Raw genomic sequence first — 22067 nt, forward strand, 5'->3', positions numbered from 1 at the left:
GGCTCAATTCCTCGGCCCAATCTAAGTTTCCTCATCGGGTCTTGATTAAATGATCCAATAGCCTCGGTATCTCATACCGAGCCCTTAATCATCGGCTCTCACCGATCCTGGGCTTCAAAAGTGGTCGTGTCCTTCTAGCTTCCGTAGTCGATCCATAAAACCCGGGAAAATGCTCCAAAAGTGTAATTTCCTGTAAAATACAACTAAAACTAAGAAAACACTAGAAAACACAAATTAGTAATAAAAGTAGCTCGAAAGAGACAAAAACACCACTAATTATGACCAAGGGACGGGGGTACACTACTACAAAAAGCGTGTTTTTTGGACACTTTTTAGGCCTTTTTTCGACGTTAAAAAGCGTCGAAAAATTATTTCTCGACGCTGCAAAAAAGCGTCGCAAATCCGTGAGTCGAAAATTTTTCAGGGACACAAAAAAGCGTAGAGATTCTCGACGCTTTTTAGTGTCCAAACTAATATACGAAGCGTCGAAAATTACGTATTTCGCGCATTATCCCAAATGTATGTAGTTTTTTAGCGACGCTTTTTCCTGTCCACATAATCAAATTTAGCAACGCTTTTTGTTGTCTTGTGTTTATTCATGTCAGCCTATGGTATGGCGGGAAAGTCTTTGAAATTTGAAAATGTGCAATTATGTAGACATTAAAAAGCGTCTAGATTTATTTTTTAAGCTTTTTTTTTCTTTTATCAAATTATTATCATCATACATACATTCTAATTATTTAAATTTATCATAAATTAAATTAATAACATTAAAATAAAAATAAACAAATATTCTATATAACTAGATTAAAAAAAAAAACAATAATTAATCAACAATAAAAAGAGTACGTAGTTAATTACCAAATTTAGAAAAGAAAACATCAACACAGTACAATCATTAAAAAAAAAAAAAAAAAAAGGTCGCATATTATAGTATGTAGCTTGTCCCTAAATAAATACATCACTAATATAAGACTAAAAACCAAAATAGATAGATGATGGCCACATTGATCGATATAGTCGCTTGTTGATGCTCAAGTGTCCCGGCCTATTCTTTTGTTGCACCTACATTGCCTTTTCCAATCTTCAAAAAAAAAAAAAAAATACAAAGTATAAATTAGTACATTACACAATATAGGCTCAAGATTCAACATGTTGTATTTAAACATAGAATTGTGAGTTAAACATAAAAATATAAATGAACAAAAAAAGCCAAAAGTTCTTTCATCAAGAGTTCTTAGTGGACGTCTACTGTCTATTGTCTCACTGTTATTTCATCAAAAGGTCTCACTGTTAATGAACAAAAAAACCTATGCCTGTCTACTGTCTTACTGTTATTTCTACCTTAAGTTTAAGCTGCATGGTCAGTGCCCTGGTAGCATTAGTATGGAGTTCCACACACACAAGCTCTGACTTTCACACACACACACACACACACACACACACACACAAGCTTTGAATTTCACACACACACACACACACAAGCATTTTAGGATTGAAGTTGCGATTTCAAGTCTGATTTCCAGTACTGAACTTCAGATCTGAATTTCAGTTCTGATTTCAGTTCTAGAATTCATTTCTGATGTTCAGAGCTGAAATCAAAACTGAAATCCAGAACTGAATTCAGATTTGAATTTCAGTTCTGATTTCAGTTCTAGAATTCATTTATGATGTTCAGAGCTGAAATCAAAACTGAAATCCAGAACTGATTTCAGATTTGAATTTTAGTTCTGATTTCAGTTATAGAATTAGCATGTACTGAATCAAAAAAGAAAGCATGCTATACATATCATATGTGTGTGTCAAAATCTGATCTCATGATGCAGTAAGGAAAAATAAAAATAATAAAAAATAAAAACCAAACAAACATGACATTAGCACATAATACATATCATAGAGACTCAATTAAAATGTCAATTAGCATGTACCTCGACATAACAAGCATAATTTACTTGAAAAATTAATTATGCAGCTCAATACAAGTTTCAAGATATAAACAATTCCATATATCCAAATTTAGAACAAGTTTGACAATGATATTTAAAATACATATGCATATGTAACACGTATAACACAAGCTAGCCTCCACAAAAGTATATAAGTAAAGATAAACAATAACAAAGCTAATAAAAAGGATAATCAACGCTTATACACACACACACAAGCTCTGAATTTCACACACACACAAGCATTTTGAATTTCAGCTCTGATTTCAAATATGATTTTCAGTTCTGAACTTCATATCTGAATTCTGTTATGAAATTATAAGAGTTTTGGTCCACAATAATGTTTACAACCATAGAGAATAGCAAGCAAATGATTATAAACTAACACAGCTCAAACCAGCTTCTAATGAATGAGTAGAAACATCAATATGAGCCATGCAATTATAAGAGTTTTGGTATACAATAACATGTACAACCATAGAGCAAAACAACCAAATGTCTATAAAAGGACACAACTCAAACCAGCTTCTAATGATTATAATGCGGAAAACAAAAATTACCAATTAACAAAGATATCATGATTCTTAAGAAAGTTTGAGATTGCTCATGGTTCATAAAGATATCATGTCTCATTATGACTTTAGAAAAAAAGCCACAAAGATTTCAGAAAACCAAGATTCAATCTAGTTATAATCATGTCTCATAATGGAAAAAGCAAGTTGATCTGAATTTTTATCCATTTGACAGCAGCTTATTTGATCAACTTGTTAATAGCATCTCGTTGCCATTGCAAAAGATACTATAAGCCAGCAAGCATAGGAAAAGTAAAATACTTTTACATTTTCAACATAAAAATTTTGTAGGGGGTTTTAGAAATTCCATTTCTGGTAAAATACATAAAACTGACATGTAATCTGTAAAGTGGTAAAAAAAACTTACATGTATCCTGTAGCGTGGTACAGCCAATGACTACACCTTAAGCTTCTTAAAGGTATTTCTTTCGACAATGAATGTTTGGCCACATATCCGTGTCAAGAACATGGCAAATAGTGTGAGAGGCCACCTGAGCTAGAGATACAATTTACATAAGAGGAAAAATATCAAAGAATGTTGACTTTTACCTAAACAATCATAATACATACGGAACCAAAAACAATAAAACAAAATAAAAAAATTATTGAAAAGAGGCTATCAAACAACTCAAAAGTGATCATAATCGTGCTTCAAATGTAGAACAAAATGCTAAATTTTCATAATAGAAATAAAATAGAAGCACAATAAAACATAATAATACATTGTATACATGAATGAAAAAACCTTAAAATATCTACTGTCTACGAATCAAATATTTAAACAATACTGACAAAGCAATTAATAACAGGAAGGTAATTTTTCTTACTAAGTTTATCGATAATACTTCCAGCAAACATATAAAGATAAGCTTATCGATAATCTTGAGGCTTCTCCTCATGCGCGCTACTTCTTCTTTTCGTGTCTTTGTCATCAGCTTACTTGTTGCTGATTGCCGTACACATGGTAGGCTCTGTCATCTGCTGCTGCTGCATACATTCTTGGGTCATGGGGGTGTGGTACGTATCCGTAACCACCATCACATATGTGTCCTCCGTAATAGCCTCCATTCCAGTGATTTCCATAATCACCTCTTGACTGACATCCATAATTGAAGTGTTATTTAGCACAGAATCACAATTCAAGGCAAAAAATAGAGGTTGTTAAATGAAAGTCAAGTTCCTGCATTGAACAAAATGTCAACAAAATAATCCATAATCTAATTAAATATACAACCCTCATAATCTACAACAAACTCATCAACATATCTTGCATTTTTCATATGTTTTAGCATATAGATCAAAAGCAGACAAGGATATTATGTACAGAAGAACTCTGGAGTTAACAAAGTTTCAAATTCAACTTGACGACGACAAAGTTGCACAAATAAAAAGAAAAGATAAGCAAATCATAACGGGAGCAAGACGATGCTTGAGTCCTTTTAAAGATGTTAGGCAATTACCTTAGAGAAAACAATAAACAAGAATTGATTAGCAGTGAAGAGCACTAATATGAGCAGCAATCCTAAAGTATTCCTGCTTTAATTCTATAGGCAACAAAAACATAGGCAACACGGGAATAAAAGAGTGCAATAATATTTTCAAACACCCTCAAATATACCCTAAATCAAAGAGGAAATCCCTAGAGAAATTACAGAATAACTCTATTAAAATCCCACCCAAACAGCAAGAATAAACCAATTCGAACAAAATAGAGAAACAAACCAGTCCGAAAGAAACAGCCCGGTTTAATAGCAAATAAACTCCAAAAATAATGAAATTTTACAGTAAGAAAGTAGACAGAAAAACACCCAAATTCAAAAAAAAAATCACCTAAAAAGCTTTTCTAACAAAGGAGAACGAGCCAAATGAAGTCAGCACTCACAATAGCTCCTACAAAAATCAATGCGAATTGTGATGGAATTGTGAGACGAAAAACAATGCAATCATGCTCATTCAAAAAATGAAACAAAAGCCTAATTTTCTGAATTAAATTAAACCAAAAGCATAAAATGAAACATAACAGAAACCCTAAAATCTTATTTGCTCATGAAGCTAACCCATATCTAAACATAATATGTGAGATTATTGAAAAATAAAACATTAAATTAAGCCAAGATCTATTAATTGATTCAAAGAGAAAGCATGCACCTTAATATTATCGATCGGCACTAAGAGGGACGACATAGATTACAATTTTGGGTCAAGTTCTATAAATTGATTCAAAGAGAGATAAAGATATGAATTTTACTTAGAAGCATGCATCTCACCTTTTCAATTGATCTACTCTTTGAGAAAGGCAGAGATGCAGTTCAGTATTCTGATTTGAAATTGATAATTTAACTCTCTCTAACAAAAAATTTTCAACAAAATACCAAAAAAAAAAAAAGAAATTCACCAAGATAAAACAAGTATATCAAATTTTTAAAAAATAAAACCTTCGTGTACTCCAAAATTTTTAACAAGGTTCAACAATAGTTACCTGATTAGTGATTAGTATGGGGTTATTGGGTTATAATACAAGCTAAAACACAAAAGCCCTATAATGAAATACAAATATTAAGAACTAATAAGAATCCTGGATTTAAAAAACAAAGAAATATAAAGGAAAAGAAAATGAAAACAGGAATTTACATTGCTCTTCAAAGAACCGGATTCATTTCTTATCAAAAAAATCACTCATTGTACTAATCACTTATCAAATTACAAGGGTATCAAGCTTTTTCATCATACAATGCAAGGAAAATGTCAAAAAATAATACATTCATAGCCCAAGTTCCTAAAACTATTGTGAATTATGTGCTCAATTACAACTAAGTATTCTTGACGGAGAGGATTTAATTCTTTACCACTGACAGTACATGTTAAAGGAGAATTTTTGGGTCATATTTTTCAGTATAAGATTCAAAAGGATGATATTGTCATACTGATAATAAACTAGATAAGACATGCAAATCTTACTGTTAACTACATTCCCACAAATAATTTGTTAAGAGATATCAATTACTCTTAACTTAGCTTGCTGAATTCATCCTAAAGATCCATTAATTTCATTCAAGTATACAATCAAACTCATAGAAACGAAAATCATAGAACAATAATTAAAAGAAAAACCGGTATTCTGATTAATTTAAAAAAAAAAACAAAAAAAAGGCAGAAAATCAATTAACAAATGAACTAAAAAGGGGAGAAGATACCTTGGCATGAATCCCGAAACCCTTGAAAAAAATGAATTATTTGAAATATTTCGGTAATTACATATTTGAAAACAAAATTAAACAAATGAAACCCTTAATAACCAATCGAAAAATGTAATAGATGGGCAAAAAAACCCCCAAAAAATTAATCTACAGAGGGAGAAGAATATACCCTTAATTTTTTCAAACTTGTTACCTCAATTTAGGGTAGATCTGGAAGTTATGCAAGACAGAGAGGGCATGGAGATCGAAATCAAAGAAAATTTATATCCTACCAAGGAAATTAAAAAAAATGATTTGATAGAGGAATTCGAATGATATATTAGCAAAATAACCAACAAATTTATAAAGAGCAAGAAGATTACTAGAAATTGAAGAGCAACGAAAGAAATTACCACCATTTTTCGCCCAATTCGCTGAACTTTTAAAGTTTTGTGAAGCAAATCCAACTGAATTGAAGAAGTTTTGATGGAATTGACGAAGAGGTATTCGGTAATTAGGTTTAGGCTGATGGAAGAAGTTATAGTGTTGAGTGAGTAATGTACAGTGGGCGAATTACTTTTACCCGAGTAGCTTCCAATTGAAAGCACCTGCAAGGATATGACTTTCTAGACGCTTTTTAATGTCAAGACATTATGAAGACCCCAAAAAGCATCGAGAAGACACGGGATATAAATTTATTCATTGACGCCTTACGCACAGCGTCAACCCAAAAGCGTCGAAAAAGCAAGGGAATTGTAGTAGTGGGAAATTACTATATAAAATGGACATATCAATTTGACCTTGCCACTCTCGGAGAGCATGTTGAACATTTTAGCAGATGAAATCCCAATTGGAGTATAGAGTCTATTACTCTTCTTGGGTCTGTCAATTACTTGTAGAGAGAAGGGTTTCTTCTTCGCGGATAGGACCTTGTCACATTTTTTCTGAAGCTCTTCTAATTGTTTCTTCGCAACTTCGAGAGCTTCACGTAGCAAGGTTGATCCCTCCAACATGGACAGTGTAAGCAATTGTATATCCTCTTTACTTGCTAGTTCAGGAAAGTCATCCATGGCATCGAAAAAGATCTCCTCCTCTTCTTCAATAGCGTGGATTTCTTCAATAGGTTTGATGAGAGATGAGGGATCAACCTCGTTTTCCTCATCAGAGATTGCCAAGGAGTGAGAGAGAGGTGCATTATCAATGCTCGGCTTCTTACTGGCAGGAGGCAATGGCAGTTTGTTGTTATCGATTAAATCTTGGATAACTTCCTTAAGCTTCCAACAATTTTCCGTAAGATGGCCCCTACCTTGGTTATATTTGCAATGTGCATTGGGGTTCCAATTAGTTGTCCTCTTCTCAATCGGTGGGTCCCCAAATGGTCCAATAGGAGTTATAAGACCTTTTGCATTTAGTCGGTCAAATGCGGTGTCATAACTCATACCTATAGGAGTAAAGTTCCTCCTAAATGGTTTCTTTTGTCCCTGATTATTCATAGCAAGGACTTCACTTAAGTTAAAGGTACTAAAATTGTTTGAGTGGGTGGTTTCGGAAGAAGAAGGATTGTCGTTCTTCTTGCCTTTTCAGCCACTGTTGGAGTTACTGTTAGCAACTTTTAGCTTAGCCAAGTCGTCTTTAATATTGATTCCAATGTCATAGACGACCTTGAAGGTATGGAGATTATTCTGGTATTTGAGATGCTTGGAGTACTTCTCTTGAAGGTTCTTGATGAATAACCTCGCATATTCTTTTTCACTTGGTACTTCAATCATCTTAGCAGAGGTTTCTCTCCATTTGTTGAAGAAAGAAGTGAACCTTCATTCTCCTTCTGCTTGAGGATTTCAAGTTCCCTATAGTCAGTTTCAACTTGAATGTTGCACTTGTATCTATCAATGAAAGCTTTTACTATAGAATCCCAAGTAGAGGTTCTTTCTTTTTCAAGGGAGAAGAACCATTGTTGGCAAACGGTTTCAAGAGATAGCGAGAACAAAGAGGGAAACACCTTTTTGTCAATACCCTTGATGCTCATTATTGTTTCTAAGGATCTTAGGTGAAAGTAAGGGTTGTCAGTCGCTTTGAATTTCGGGATGTCGTTGGCATTCAACTTCTGCGGAAGAAGATCCTTGTCCACTTAGACCCCTTGTGAGCTAATTCCTTGAAACTTATAGTCACTAGACAGTTTGCTCAGACTTTCTTGCATGAGGTCCATCTGTTGTTGCTTCATAGGATCATTGATTTTGAGGGTTAAAACCTTCAACGCCTTAGTCATAGTAATCAATTGTTTCCTGAGCTCATTAACTTCCTCTTGAGTTGTCATTATTGTCTTAGCTTTCCTTTTACGAGCGATTGGTTTGTTGAAAAGTTGAACTTGAATAAAAAGATTGCCTTTGATCAAACGCCCTTCCTTTCTTGACCACGCGCTGTAAATTAAACCAATTTTGTTTTAATGACTTGACTCAAATTAACTTTGACTTTACGGGTTTTGAAAAAGAAAAAATAGCAAAAATAGGGTGCATATTAGGGTGCATATTTTTGGCAAAAATAAGGTGCACATTTTTTGGAATTAAGTATAGGGTTCAAACAAGTGGTTCAATTGGATGATTAATATCCGACTTACCCCCCTAAAAAAATGACAAAAAATACGCGCATACCAGACTCTCTTAGACCTGGTCAAAGTGTGAATTAGTGCGTGCTTTATGTGGTGAGTGTAAGTGACATGCTTTGACTCTTGTGTAAGACCATGGGACTTAGTGCTTAGACTTGATTAATGACTTGACAAGGTATTATTACCTGTAAAAATCAACCAAATTGACCCAGCAAAGTGTTTAATTAGACATAAGGTGATAACTCAAGCAATAAACCGAACTGTCGCCAAAACGACAAGACTGACAAGACTGGCGCCTCTCTTTGTAGTGTAGCGCCATACGACAGTAATGTCGCCAGGCGCTACGCTCCACAGAGTGGTGCTGCAGTTTTAATCTTGGCGCCATTACTGGAACGTCGATCTGGAACTGCTTTCGGTATCATTACTCTACAGGGTATGCCTAAAGTCGTACTAAGTCAACTCTGATTAAATTATTAGACTTTAATTACTCAAATTAATTAATTAATTAATTAATTAATTAGGAAAAGTTTTTTTAGTCATAAATCAGTTTATTTAATCTTAACACAAGTCAAACAAACGGTTAGGAAAAACACATAGAGTATGTACAACCAATAATGCACAATTAGTCAAATAGGCACAATCATGATGCAATGAGTTTGCAACCTAACCATGGCTCTAGTTCTCTAAAGTTCGGGATATGGGTTAGTTAAAAGAGGGTCCATGGTTAATTGTCCAGATGCACCGCGCGGAAGCTTAACCGTGAAGGGTTAGCGCGAGTGGATAGGACACCGCGAGTTTAGAAAAAACTCGCTTCCATGGTTTGGTGAATTCAACATTCTCGGATGTACCCTTTGTTGCTCAGAGCGTTCAACCAGGTAGATGGAGCATGAATTCCCAGGGGGTTATGTTCATATGTAGAACACATATGGGTTTCAGAAAAGTGAGAAAAACTCAATCAGGAAGTAGGATCGAGCAAACAGTGCTAAAAACTGGTCGAAATTAGAACGCATATTTCTGGCTCGGTATTGGAAGAACTTGGCGCCAGCAAACAGAGGCCAGCGCCATAATTTTGCTTTAGCGCCTGGCGACAGAAGCTACGCCTAGCGCTAAAGTCATATAGTTGGCGCTAGGCTTTATTCCCTGATGCTAGTTCCTACATGACTCAGCAGCTTTCCGTGCTCGATAAAATTTTCCAGTTTCACGCAGCATTATTTCGATCCTAGTTGTGAAAGATATTCCTCAAATTTCCTACGTGTAAAAATCCTATGTTTTAACTCATTACAGATGGTCTTTCCAATGAGATCTTTTTTATGCTTATGACAATAATGTTAATCAAAATTACGCACATGAAATACTTAGAACTTTTCGAGTCTCATCCACTCATTCTAAATCACTGCCAAAATAAATTTTAGGAATTAAAATAGAAATCCTCCCAGTGGAGTCGCCAAAAACTATAGGGAATATTTCAGGCATTATCCCTAGCTTGAACCCCACTGTGATCATACACTTAAGTACGGTGGCGCCCAAAGGGAAAGAAGATAGAGCAAAAGAGTCGCCAACAAGTTTTAGGAACTTGTAAACCGTTCACAAGGTGAAGGTTACACCCCTTAACGATCCAAGAGATCGTCAACTCCAATAGGTCTGGAACCATGACTGGTAGTTCGTGGATGAAGGTATAAATCCAACCTAAAAGGATTGGATCTGCCCTAATAATAGGCCTCTACTTTATTCTGATCGTATTCATCTGAGCTTTCTGACTAACATGCAATCAATATGATTAACCCTAAACCTGTTTAATCTATGTTGGTTGATTATTAATTCACAAATAAATCTATTATTGGCGATCACTTGAATTATAATTATATTAACCCTAACAAGATTATTAATTATCTTATTAAGCGTGATTACAAGTACCAATTCCCTTTAAACATGCATAAAAGGCGTGATCAAGCCACAACAATAAATATCGAGAAACATAATAATCATCAAAATAATAATCATAACAATAAAAATTATTATAATAATAATTAAAATAATCATGTTAAAGCATAATAATAGCAAGATCCTAGGCATGATACTAACAAGATTAATAACAAACCCTAGCATTTCACTAAACAATAAAAATCAAAGTTTTAACTCTAACATGATACTAACGTGAATATTAGGAAAGACCATGAAAGGCATCATTGAAATCATAATTGATCTAAGGAACTTATTCTTTACCCTAAACATGATACTAGGAAGATCAAAACACCCTAACATGACACTAGGAATCATAAGAACAATCAAGACATGATTTCTACATCAAAATATCAATAAATCAATTAAAGCACTTACTTGGATGCCTTGTATGTCTTTCTAATAACAAAATACACACGTTAGTAGCTTCAAGGAAAATAATAAACAACAATTAAATTAAATAATTGAAATAGATATTTGGGACCAAACCCTTTGAAATTACAACCTTTCACGTCTAGGGCGAAGGCAACTTCGAATTTGGTTAGGTGTTTCTTGGTCTTGTGAATGCGGAATTTTGCATAGAAAGTTAGAGAGAGAAGAATTCTTAAAAACTAGAGAGAATAAGAAAACTAGAGAATATATGGTATTTGATGATTATTGATGATGAAAAACGGAGGTTTTAGGAGGCTATTTATAGAGAAAAGCAGCCAAATAGATAGAAAAACAAATTAGAGTTTCGATGAGGATAAAACAGGTTAGCGCTAGACACTGAACAATAGCGCCAGGCGCTAAGGCTAGCGCTCGGCGCCAAGCATTAGCGCCAGGCGCTAATCCTTGTTGTCAGGCGCTAACATTTATTTTCACGCGTTTTCCTAATTCTGATAAAATTTAGCCGTATAGAGGGGCAAAAACATATTTTCCTTAAAAACACTCTTTTATTCTGATTAAAACTCTAAAAAGTCAACCAAAGTCAATTTATCAATGCTAATTGAATCAGGAATGAAAAGAACTTTCTAGAAGAATCTAGAAGACTAAAAATAAATTCTAATTGCATTAGGAATGATTACTCCATATTAGGCCCTTCTCTAGATCATTGGGCCGCATATAAGTATCAAACCGGGCCCAGTTTAGTAAATTGGTCATAACTTCCTCATTATTCATTGGAATTGGGCTTATAATATAACGTTGGAAAGCTCTTTTCAAGCCCTATCCAACGACACCATTATTGGACCCTTGCTATGGACCAAACCAAACTGGATTGGCTGTTTTCTTAAACTAGATTTTTAAAAACAAAGAGAAAAGAAAAGAGATTAAAACTATCCGCAACACTAGACTTTCCACACTTTCACTTCATTCGATTATGATTCGACGCGAAAGGTACTCATCATCGGGTTTGGTTTTGGGGAAACAAAAATGGGTGTGTACAATCACCTTTCACCAAACCACTCCCTAACTGCAATCAGGCACAGCAGCTCTCACATCACCTGCTAGTGCCACCACACCACCAATAACCACACCTGGCGGCACAACCAATGAGCCACCTCAATCACCAATAACCGCAGCCCTGACTCAATTCCCCCACACCATATGCGGCCACCAATTCAACCCATAACAGTCGCACAAATGACCAACTCCCACCAGCTACCTCTAATTACCACCACGAGCTACAACCAAGAACCACAACTCCAATTCCCAACCATCGCTACTCAAACCACCAATTACCACCAATCGCCGCCACCCTCATCAACCGCAACCTTGCACATCAGCAAATTTCAGCCACATGTCTTCATCAATTCCCAAACCGAGCAACCACAGTTGAACTCAATCTAGCCCTAAATTGATTCTAGTTCTCCGCGAGCGCGCATTGATATATCGAGGCCGCGTACTAGAACGTGAATAATGCAATTTCGAGGCGGTAGCTCCCCGCGCCCAGGCCGCGTCCTAGCCACGGGCGCGGTCATCTGGGTGTTAATAAACCTATCACGAGCTTCTCATGTGGCAATTAACGAAGATCGAATGATCTTTCTATGAAGTTTGATGAAGAAGATGATGATGAGCGGTGGTGATTGATTGACGGAGGTTGATGATTGTTGTGATAGTGCGTGATTGTGATGGAGCAAAGCAGGGGATTGAATCCCATTTATTTTAGCAGCCAAAGGAGTCTTACGATTTGGAGGTTTGTTTTAGATATTATTATTTTTCTTTTTTCTTTTAATTTTCTTTATTTGTTTTCCTTTTATTTTATTTTCTTATTTTATTTTTATTTCAATTCCTTTTCTTTTAGTTTTCTTTTTTTTCTTTTCTCTTTTATTTTCTTTTAACCTTGTAATTATAAATACCCATTTTTGGGTTAGAATTAAACAATTAGAATTAGAGAATTAGAATTAGACCACATTTTCTTAGCTTAGTGGAGAGCTTCTCTCTTTAGATCTAGGTTTAGTTTTAGGAGTAGATTTTAGAGAGAGAAATTGAGGAATTTCAATGGTTATTTAAGAGGTTGAAGATTCAAGATGACAATTGTATTGAAGATCTCCATCATCAATCAATGAAGCTTTCTCACTCTCTCTCTCTCTCCTCTTTATTGCTTTATTCAATTTCATGTTTGTTTGAATTGATGTTGATGTTTGATGCTTGGTTAGTGTAGTTGTTCTCCATATTTTGTGAATTCATGATTTCTTTAGTTGATTGTTGATAGATTATGATATTTGAGTAGTTGTTGGCTAGGAATTAGGTGAAACTTGTATGATTGATTAATTGTGATTAGTTTGGGAATTGTGTTGATTGATTATTGAGATTAAAGTGATTAGTGAAGGTTTGCATGTGTGTAATTCAATTAGGCCTTGAGAATTATGCTAGATTGCATTGTAGTTGCTAATGACACGAACAATTGGTTTAGGAATTGCAATTATCGATTGGTTTTGATTGTGATTATCTTAGTTTGTTATTCATAGTGAACCCTAGCTTAACAATTAGGAGATAGCTCTTTGATTCCAATTGATTGCTCTTATCATTAGTCTTCACAACCTTTTATTGGCATGTTCTTCCCAAGTTGTTTTGACATGATTACTTGTTGATCCCCGTTCCTAGTGTTTTATTACCTTGGTTACTTGTTTTGTTAGTTGTTAGTATTCTCTCTTACCTTCGTCTTCGACCTAGCTTAGGCGCAAAATTGAAAGTGCTTGAACATTACCGTTCCTTTGGGTTCGACCCTTGACTTGCCTCTATACTTGTATTTAGGTTTGTTAAGTGTTTATAAATTTAGTTTGACCGAGGGAAGATTGGATAACGACCTAGTTTTTCCCCTCGTCATTCATCATGATAACCATTATTGTTCCCCTCTTTCTAAACATGTTTGACACCCCCGTATCCCTAGCGTCGTTTTCTCTTGTTTTTAATCATCATTATCTTTGCTTATTTGTAGTTTAGTGCTCTTTATTCAAAAAACCAACAAAAACTTTCCCTTTTTTACTCTTGCATTAGTGAAAATTGATGTTGAATGAATGAGCTTCCTTAGTGGTTCGACCCTTTACATGCCCCTATACTTGTATTAGGGTAGTTTAGGAATATAAATGATTAATCTGATTAGGGTAGTAGTTTAACGACCTATTTAACCCACGATCACTTAATCATCGGAGGGGGGTTCCTCGAGCCACCCCCGAGGGCAGTTTACGTGTTCTGCCTTGCTCAGGTCATCGACGGGATATATATATATATATAGGCCCTTAGATCATGTTAATTGGACGGCTCACATGCTTCCCGTGTCATTGATGGAGTTTTTGTAATATTTTAACTTGATAAAGTAGTTTCTAGTTTCTTTTCTCAAAAGTAAATGAAAATGTAATAAAAGTAAATGAAATAAGTATTAAAGTAAATGAAATTTCCTTAAAAGTTAAAAAAAAAAAAAAAAAAGATTGAAAACAACAAAATTCCGATAATGTCATTAATGAGAGCGGGTGCAATGTGAGCTATTAGATAGAGTGCGATCAAGAGATTAGTTCCTAATTCCTATTATTCACCTTGTTTCTCACATGATCTTAATTTATATATATATATATATATATATATATATATATATATATATATATATAGGGATCCGGTGAGAATAGGTTCATAAGTGAGAATTCATACTTATATGAGAACAACTAATTTTAAATTTAGAACATGTGAGTAAAAGTTTAGAACATACGAGTAAAAATTTAGAATATGTTTCTGAAATTAAAATTTAGAACATCTGATTAATAATTTAGAACATCTATGTGAGTAATATGTTTAGAACATTTGATTTAAGAATTAGAACAAGTGATTAAAAATTTATAAAATCTACTTTATGGAATTTTAAACATATGAGTAAAATTTAGAACATCTGATTTAAGATTATGAACATGTGAATAAAAATTTAGAACAAACTGATATAGAATATAGAAAGTGTGAGTAAAAAATTTAGAACATACGAATAAAAAAAAAGAACATACGCTTTAAAATTTGGAACATATAATTAAAAATCTTAGAACACACATTTTAAAATTTAGAACATATAAGTTAAAATTTTGTAACAAGTTATTTAAAATTTATGATATTAAACTTAACTAATTTATAGTTTGGAACATGTGAGTACTAAATTTGAATATTTGATTTAATTTAGAACACCTAAGGAAAAGTTTAGAACATAAAGAGTGTTCTCACATAAGAAAAATTCTCACGAGATCCTCCCCCCCCCCTATAATATATATATATATATATATATATATATATATATATATATATATATATATATATATATATATATATATATATACTGAATACATGGTAACAATGTAGAAGTGGAAGATTGAAAAAAAAAACCCTAGCCTCCTTTCTTTCTTCTCTCTTCTAAACTCTAGCCTCTATTGTCAATTTTGAAGGGGCTTCCATCGGATTTCACCGGTGGAAAGCCCCAATCTTTATTTTCTTTTAAGGTTTTTGTTTCTTAGGTTGCAATAATAATGTCTCCCTCGAAAGAAATGATCTATCTCCTTCGAAAGACAAGGTTTTTTCGATCTCCTTTGAAAGACAAGGGTTTTCGGACTCCTTCGAAAGACAAGGTTTTATTTGTGTTTAATTTGATCTCCGGTTGTGTGGGGCTACGATTGATTATGGCTCGAATTCGGGCTACGGAATCAGCACAAGAATTAACTTTAATTTCTCACAAAATTGCGAAGCGACGACGGATCCACTCAAAAAGTTGTATAAGACAACGAATCGAGAATGTGTCAAATTGTTATATTTATGTATTTGGATTCTTAGCTCTTCCCCGATTAATTCTTGTTTGGTTTTGTTAAATTTGTTTTCATTATTGTTAATTGTAATTATAGATGTCGTATGACTTTAGTTAATGAAATTTAATGTCCTTCAGGACTTCTTTCCAAAAAAAAAAAAAATTAAAAATAAAAAATAATAAAAAATTAAAAAAAATTGGAAGATTGTTTATCTATTTGGGTGAGATCTCTTTGACAATAAGAGTCTAACCCAAATGGAAATGAGGTGTAAGTCACAACCAAAGTTTTCAGTTGTAATAAGGCTAATGTAGACTTCTAATCTTTGTTTTCCCTATTGAGTTTTCGAATAAATTTAAAGTTAAACCAGTGTAATCTATCTATCCTTTTGACCTAGTTCCTTGGCGTGATCCAAATTTCTTTATTCACGTTATATTGCTAATTTTCAAATGTTTTTAGAAGTGGTGTAATATACAAATTCAATAGGGTAATCTAAGTAGAAATACAAAAATTCATAGGGTAATCTAAGGTCAACTATAGAAATTCTTTAACATTTAGTTTCCAGGTGAATATGGCGCACATATATCAAAATTAATGTGTAGCTAGAAAAATTATAAACTACCTACTACCTCCGTCTCCGAAAGAACGACTCATTTGGCCCAATTTTAGTCCAAAAAAGAATGACCCATTTACATTAAAACACCCACCAATTTGCAATAATATTTGTGCAAAATTAGCTTTTCCATATAAAATTTGATTTTCTCTCTCTCGTTTTTTACAAACCCCATGTAAATTTATCTTTTTAATATACTTTTACTTCTTTTTATTTAACTTTCTTAATACCCGCGTAATCAACTCAAATGGGTCATTCTTTCGGGAACGGAGGGAGTACTATAACTTGCACATTAAAATTGTATCAGTGTCCAATACAATAATTATCTACTGGTACATTGTATGGAATACAATACAAATACAATAAAAATTGGAAATACAATACAATAAAAAATACTCCCTCCGTTTTTAAATACTTGCTCCACTTTCCTTTTCCGACCATTTTTAAATACTTGCTCCATTTCCTTTTATGGAAAGTTTTTACAATATTCAATTCATTTCTCACACTAAATAGACCCAATATACTTCCTCCTATTTTTTCACTACTTTTGCTTTTTACAATTTTTTATTTTCTCAACTACCCCACTACCTCCATATTTTATTATATTCTCCAATTTCTCCTAAAACTCCGCGCAAGGAGAAATAGCAAGTATTTAAAAACGAAGGGAATAACAAATAAACTCACACATTTAAATATGTTATATACTCCATTTTTTTTTTCTTACCTTTAAAAAAAATAAAAATGTTATACTCCATAGTTGTTAGTACTTTATGCAAACAACATATATACCATATAATTGCTAATAACATTAATTAATCAAACAAAATCCCGACGAAATTCAGCTGGATCATTCGAATTGGGTATTTTTGAACTCCCCTAACGGTGATTACTACTCCTTACATTTTTAAATACTTGCTGCATTTTTCATTTCTAACCGTTTTTAAATACTTGCTCCATTTTTTTTTATTTGGAAAGCTTTTATAATATTTAATTAATTTTATATTCTTTCCCATCCTATTCCCTCCACCACATTTGCTTTATACTCTCTTCGTTTCAATATGATAGTTCTAAATGGAATCAATCACATAAAATAAGAAAACAAGAATATTTGGAATATAACATTAAAGTAAAAGACAATTCACAAATAGTTTCGTCTTATTTAAATTATTTCGGTTTTTTTAGAAAACCGTCAAACATAATTACATAATTCAAGGGAATAATTTTCAATACTTAGAGTCATGTCATCAATTTACAATCAATTAATTAAACTAATCAGAATTTAATATGAATAAAATGGAAATAAAGATTAAGGGCCTGTTCTCTTACATTGAAATTCACTTCAGTTCAGTTCAGTTTAGTTCAATTCAGTTCAGTTCAGCTCAGCTCAGCTCAGCTCCCTAATTTCCTTCTCTGATAAAATATTCATTTCATTTCAATTCAGTTTAGCTCAAATCAGTTCAGTTCTGTTTCAGTTTAGCTCAAATCAGTTCAGTTCTGTTTCAGTTTAGCTCAAATCAGTTCAGTTCAGTTCAATTCAGTTCAGTCAATGAGAACAGACCCTAAGTTAAGAGTGAAATACATTTAATCTGAGTAGATATTTTTGGAAGTTTAAAATAGTATATGAGAGTAAGTATAATTTTTTATTTTTCCACCCACACACTGAAAAATAGAGCAAGTATTTAAAAACAAGAAAAAAAAAGCACTAGGAAATCTTGGGAGAACAAAAACAAGAACCTTATCCAAATTTCGAGGGTTATCCACAACATCATCTTCTCCTTGTCACTCCCTCCCACGAATTAGATTACCACGTTTGTCAAACCAACCCTTCTACATTCCTTTATTTTTCTCTCTCTCTTTACTCCCTCTGTTACATTCAAGCTTAATGTTTTAGTAATCTAACTAACATAAGCTTCAAATTATTAAATCAATGTCTTCTTTCATTTGTCACCATTTTTATCATTCTCTTTGCACCTCAAAACTTGCATTTCCTACTAACCCAATTGCCCCTATTTATTTGGGTATCCCCAATTATCGTGATAAAGCTCGCTTCAGTCGTTTGAGCAGTCGTTGCTATTCTGAAGTTCCTCGTCATATTGACTCCCATGATAAACAAGTAAGTTTAACTTCACTAATTAATTCTGATATTGCTTGGTATTATAATTTTTTGGGTAGTAATTGTATAATTTTCATAATTATTTGTGATATTGTATTCGAGTTAGCGGGTTTACTGTTCATGTGTGAGATTGATCAATATCGACCAATATTAATAGGGTGATATGTAGTGTCAAATGTATGAATTTTTATTTTGTTGAATTTTTTTTGCTGTACCTTTTTTAGAATTTTGATTTTGCCGTTTCCCACCCCCGTACCCGTCCATGTTTTTGTCCGTTTCTGTGCAACCTAGAACATTAATAAAGCCTAAATTTTTATGGTGTATGATAGCAGAAAAAGAGTTCATTTTCGATGAAGCAATGTGCGATTTCGATAGCATTAGCAATTGGGTTGATAACTGGAGCACCTGATTTAAATTGGCAAAGCCGTGCCCAAGCAATTACTACTCCAGTATTGCCAGATTTAGCAGTGTTAATATCTGGTCCACCAATCAAGGATCCTGAAGCACTTTTGAGATATGCATTGCCGATTGATAATAAGGCCATTAGGGAAGTTCAGAAACCGTTGGAAGACATTACGGATAGCCTTAAGGTCGCGGGCCTTAAAGCTCTCGATTCTGTTGAGAGAGTAAGAATCAAGGACCTTATTCTTTTATTAACATGAATTGTCTTCTTATTCAGTGTTAATAATGCTGATGATTGATTATAAGCTGTTATGTGATTGTAGAACTTAAAGCAGGCGTCTCGTGCACTGAAGAATGGCAAGAGTTTAATTATTTCAGGGCTGGCTGAATCAAAGAAGGATCGCGGTATGGAGCTGCTCGACAGGCTAGAGATAGGAATGGGTGAGCTCCAACAGATTGTCGAAAACAGGTATAGGGATGGGGTTGCTCCTAAACAAAAGGAGTTGCTTCAGTATGTTGGCAGGTTAGTGTCTTGTAGACTGTTATTGGGAATGGGAAGTTACTTTGTGATGTTAATTGATTATGATATGTAAGGGTTGCTTGCTGTTTTATAATTAGTTGACAAATTAGTTTGAGATTGTGATTTATGACTTTACAACAGCAACAAAGCCCTAGTCCCAAAATGATTTGGGGTCGGCCAACATGAATCATCATAAGGAATCGTACGACATAAAGAAAAGGACCTAACAAAATCATCATTGAAAAGAGTTTGAATTTTATTCTTGATTCTCTTTTAGAACTCCCCTAATTTTTCTTAAATGCTCTGTTGTCTAATCACTTTACTCACCTGATTTATGACTTTGTAACATAAAAATCTTAAGAGCCCCATTCTTAAAATAATCTGTTTCTTTGCTTTTCCTCTGTGTCAAATAAGGTTTGGTGTTTTTTTTTTTTTTTAATTAGCTGAAAAATCTGTCTGAGATTGTGAGACTTCCCAATACAGAAATCCAAAGAGTCCACTTTTCCTCTTTTATAAAGGGCAGGGAAAAAATGGGTGCTTATGATGTTATGAAGGGGAAGTATGGTACTCGGGTGGGTTGAGGAGTAGTAGAACACTACTGTGATGAATTAGAAAGGACTTGTAAAGCCCAAACCTCTTAAAATAAGCTTTATCTCATAGGTATCCTTATTGACTGCAGCTGAGATCTTCCTGGGGCATTGGGTTTCTGCAGTGTTGAAGAGGACATGGTGGATGGCTTCCCATATGAAGTGCCAGAAGAATACCGATCTATGCCACTCCTGAAGGGAAGAGCAGTTGTTCAGATGAAGGTCAAGGTGAAGGACAATCCAAATCTTGAGGATTGTGTTTTTCGCATTGTTCTTGATGGTTACAATGCCCCGGTAACTTCTGGCAATTTTCTGGATTTGGTGGAAAGGCACTTTTATGATGGCATGGAGATCCAAAGAGGTAACAAATTTGATACTATGTAATTTGGTAACTATTACCACAATTAATGGGAACTATAGTGACAGTTTATATATGTTTGTTTACTTGGTGATAGTTATAATATGAATTATGAAACTAGAATACTTGATGCCTAGTGCAGAAGACATCTAATATTTCTTTTGGTTCTTTGATGTCATAAACATATTTACTGCCTTACTGGGGTGTAAAATGTTTCCTCCCATGGTCATTGAAAAAGCTAAAAAGGTTCTGATATTACAAGGTTGTAGTGGTCATTTAATTTCTAAATACTTTTATCTAAATGCCAAGAAATTCTGAAATTACAATGCTTTCGTGGACTCGTGGTTATTGAAATGCTTAGAAACTGTCTGTGTGTGTGTCTTAACGATATGATGGCCTTTCATTTCTATTGCAGCCGATGGCTTTGTTGTCCAAACAGGAGACCCTGAAGGTCCAGCTGAGGGTTTCATTGACCCAAGCACAGAAAAGCCTCGCACAGTCCCATTGGAAATCATGGTGGAAGGAGAAAAAGTTCCGTTTTACGGTGCAACTCTAGAAGTAAGCTCCTCTCATAATATGTTTTGCAAATGTGCATCACCATAGTTCATTACTGCACAATTATGCTTTATAAGAGACCAATATAAATGCATATGTAACTTTTCCTATGATTTGAGAGAATGAGGGATAGCTCAAGTGGTTAGAGCTTCCCTCCCGATTCTAGGAAATTTTGGGATCAAATCTCACCCCCGCCCTTGTGGCTCTATAAACACCAAAAAATAAAACTTTTCCTATGATTTTCATTTATTTATTTTTGTGAAATGTGGCGTACTGTTTATCGCATTATCAATTAATATTATTCTGTTATTGGGTGTTCTGTTTTGCATACATTGTTTAATGGGTGAAATTTTGTTTTGAAGTAATTTTGATCCTCTATTACCCTTATATTTAGACAGTATATATTGCTTTTTGTAAAATATTGAATGATTTCAGATCTTACAATCTGTACAATATGGTTTCAGGAACTTGGTTTATACAAAGCTCAGACAAAGCTTCCGTTCAATGCCTTTGGTACAATGGCCATGGCTAGAGAGGTAAGAACTTGCAACCACAAATACTGATTTTTATACATAACCATAAACATATGTATGTAGACGTGTAGTATTGACATATTATATGGTCAGTATATAGTTTTGTTGTGACATATTCAGCTCCTAATTGTTGCAGGAATTTGAGAACAATTCAGCTTCAAGTCAAGTATTTTGGTTGTTAAAAGAAAGTGAACTGACCCCAAGTAATGCCAATATTTTAGATGGTCGATATGCAGTATTTGGCTATGTAACTGAAAACGAAGATTATTTAGCAGATCTCAAGGTTGGCGATGTCATAGAATCAGTCCAAGTGGTCTCTGGCGGTGATAATCTTGTCAATCCAACTTACAAAATTGCTGGCTAGATCTTCTTGATTTATGAGGTTTGAGTATGGATACGCATTCATTATAAATTAGTTGAGCAGTTTTCTGACATTTTCATTAGTTACAGTGGGGTGTGAATGGAGCCTTCTTTGTAGGAGAGGTATAACATTCCATTTGTAATTTCTATATGAATATCAGAACCTGTTTGTATTCAAGCTTCAAGCTTTGGTCAAATTTGTGATTAAAGCGTCAGCTTTTAAGATTTGAGAAGTTCCATCAGCCCATTATTTTGCTGCGATGTAAACTGCCTTTTGAACAAATTATTTATAAGAATGTTAATTTTAGCAACACTTTTTATAGCTTATGAACAATTTTTTGTCCAATTAAACCTTTGGTTTGAGGAATTTGCCTTTTGGTTCTATATACTACACTATATAATGGTCAATCATCATAATATGAGTATTAAAATAATACTACCTCCGTTTCTTTTGAGTTGACATGTATTCCTATTTAGGATTTTTTTTTAGTTGTCACATTTCCTTGTGGGGTAACTTTT

At 33.9% G+C, this 22067-nt stretch overlaps 1 protein-coding gene and 1 long non-coding RNA gene across 6 annotated transcripts; one reads left to right on the forward strand and one right to left on the reverse strand.

The window, feature by feature from the left end:
- Positions 1-529: 529 nt before the first annotated feature.
- Positions 530-10655, reverse strand: LOC145626953 (uncharacterized). 3 transcript variants are annotated; one of them, XR_014111209.1, is made up of 5 exons: positions 10634-10655; positions 4349-4408; positions 3346-3614; positions 2886-3014; positions 530-1084 (listed from the first exon to the last, which is right to left on the reverse strand). It is a non-coding gene; the product is annotated as an uncharacterized LOC145626953 (long non-coding RNA). The 3 variants fall into 3 exon arrangements; XR_014111208.1 differs by lacking the exon at positions 10634-10655 and having other exon boundaries at positions 4349-5498; XR_014111207.1 differs by lacking the exon at positions 10634-10655 and having other exon boundaries at positions 3346-5493.
- Positions 10656-17905: 7250 nt separating this feature from the next.
- LOC145629103 (peptidyl-prolyl cis-trans isomerase, chloroplastic-like) lies at positions 17906-21861 on the forward strand. Of its 3 annotated transcripts, none has more exons than XM_081681602.1 (7): positions 17906-18233; positions 18563-18859; positions 18959-19104; positions 19868-20103; positions 20516-20658; positions 21120-21191; positions 21325-21861. In XM_081681602.1, exons 1-7 carry the CDS (start codon positions 18048-18050, stop codon positions 21550-21552), a joined length of 1308 nt encoding a protein of 435 aa, XP_081537728.1. In that variant the 5' UTR covers positions 17906-18047; the 3' UTR covers positions 21553-21861. The 3 variants fall into 3 exon arrangements, with proteins under 3 accessions (XP_081537728.1, XP_081537726.1, XP_081537727.1); XM_081681600.1 differs by having other exon boundaries at positions 17907-18233; positions 18959-19158; XM_081681601.1 differs by having other exon boundaries at positions 17908-18233; positions 18566-18859; positions 18959-19158.
- Positions 21862-22067: the final 206 nt, after the last annotated feature.

The sequence above is a fragment of the Chenopodium album genome, chromosome 4 (assembly GCF_948465745.1).
Source record: "Chenopodium album chromosome 4, dcCheAlbu1.1, whole genome shotgun sequence".
Taxonomy (NCBI): domain Eukaryota; kingdom Viridiplantae; phylum Streptophyta; class Magnoliopsida; order Caryophyllales; family Amaranthaceae; genus Chenopodium; species Chenopodium album.

What these genes read in the sequence shown, in the direction of transcription:
- LOC145629103 (XM_081681600.1), top strand. Translation starts at nt 18,048, where the DNA reads ATGTCTTCTTTCATTTGTCACCATTTTTATCATTCTCTTTGCACCTCA. An exon ending in CTCTCGATTCTGTTGAGAGA is followed by an intron (nt 18,860 to 18,958) that starts GTAAGAATCAAG and finishes ATGTGATTGTAG; the next exon opens with AACTTAAAGCAGGCGTCTCG. An exon ending in TGGCATGGAGATCCAAAGAG is followed by an intron (nt 20,104 to 20,515) that starts GTAACAAATTTG and finishes TTTCTATTGCAG; the next exon opens with CCGATGGCTTTGTTGTCCAA.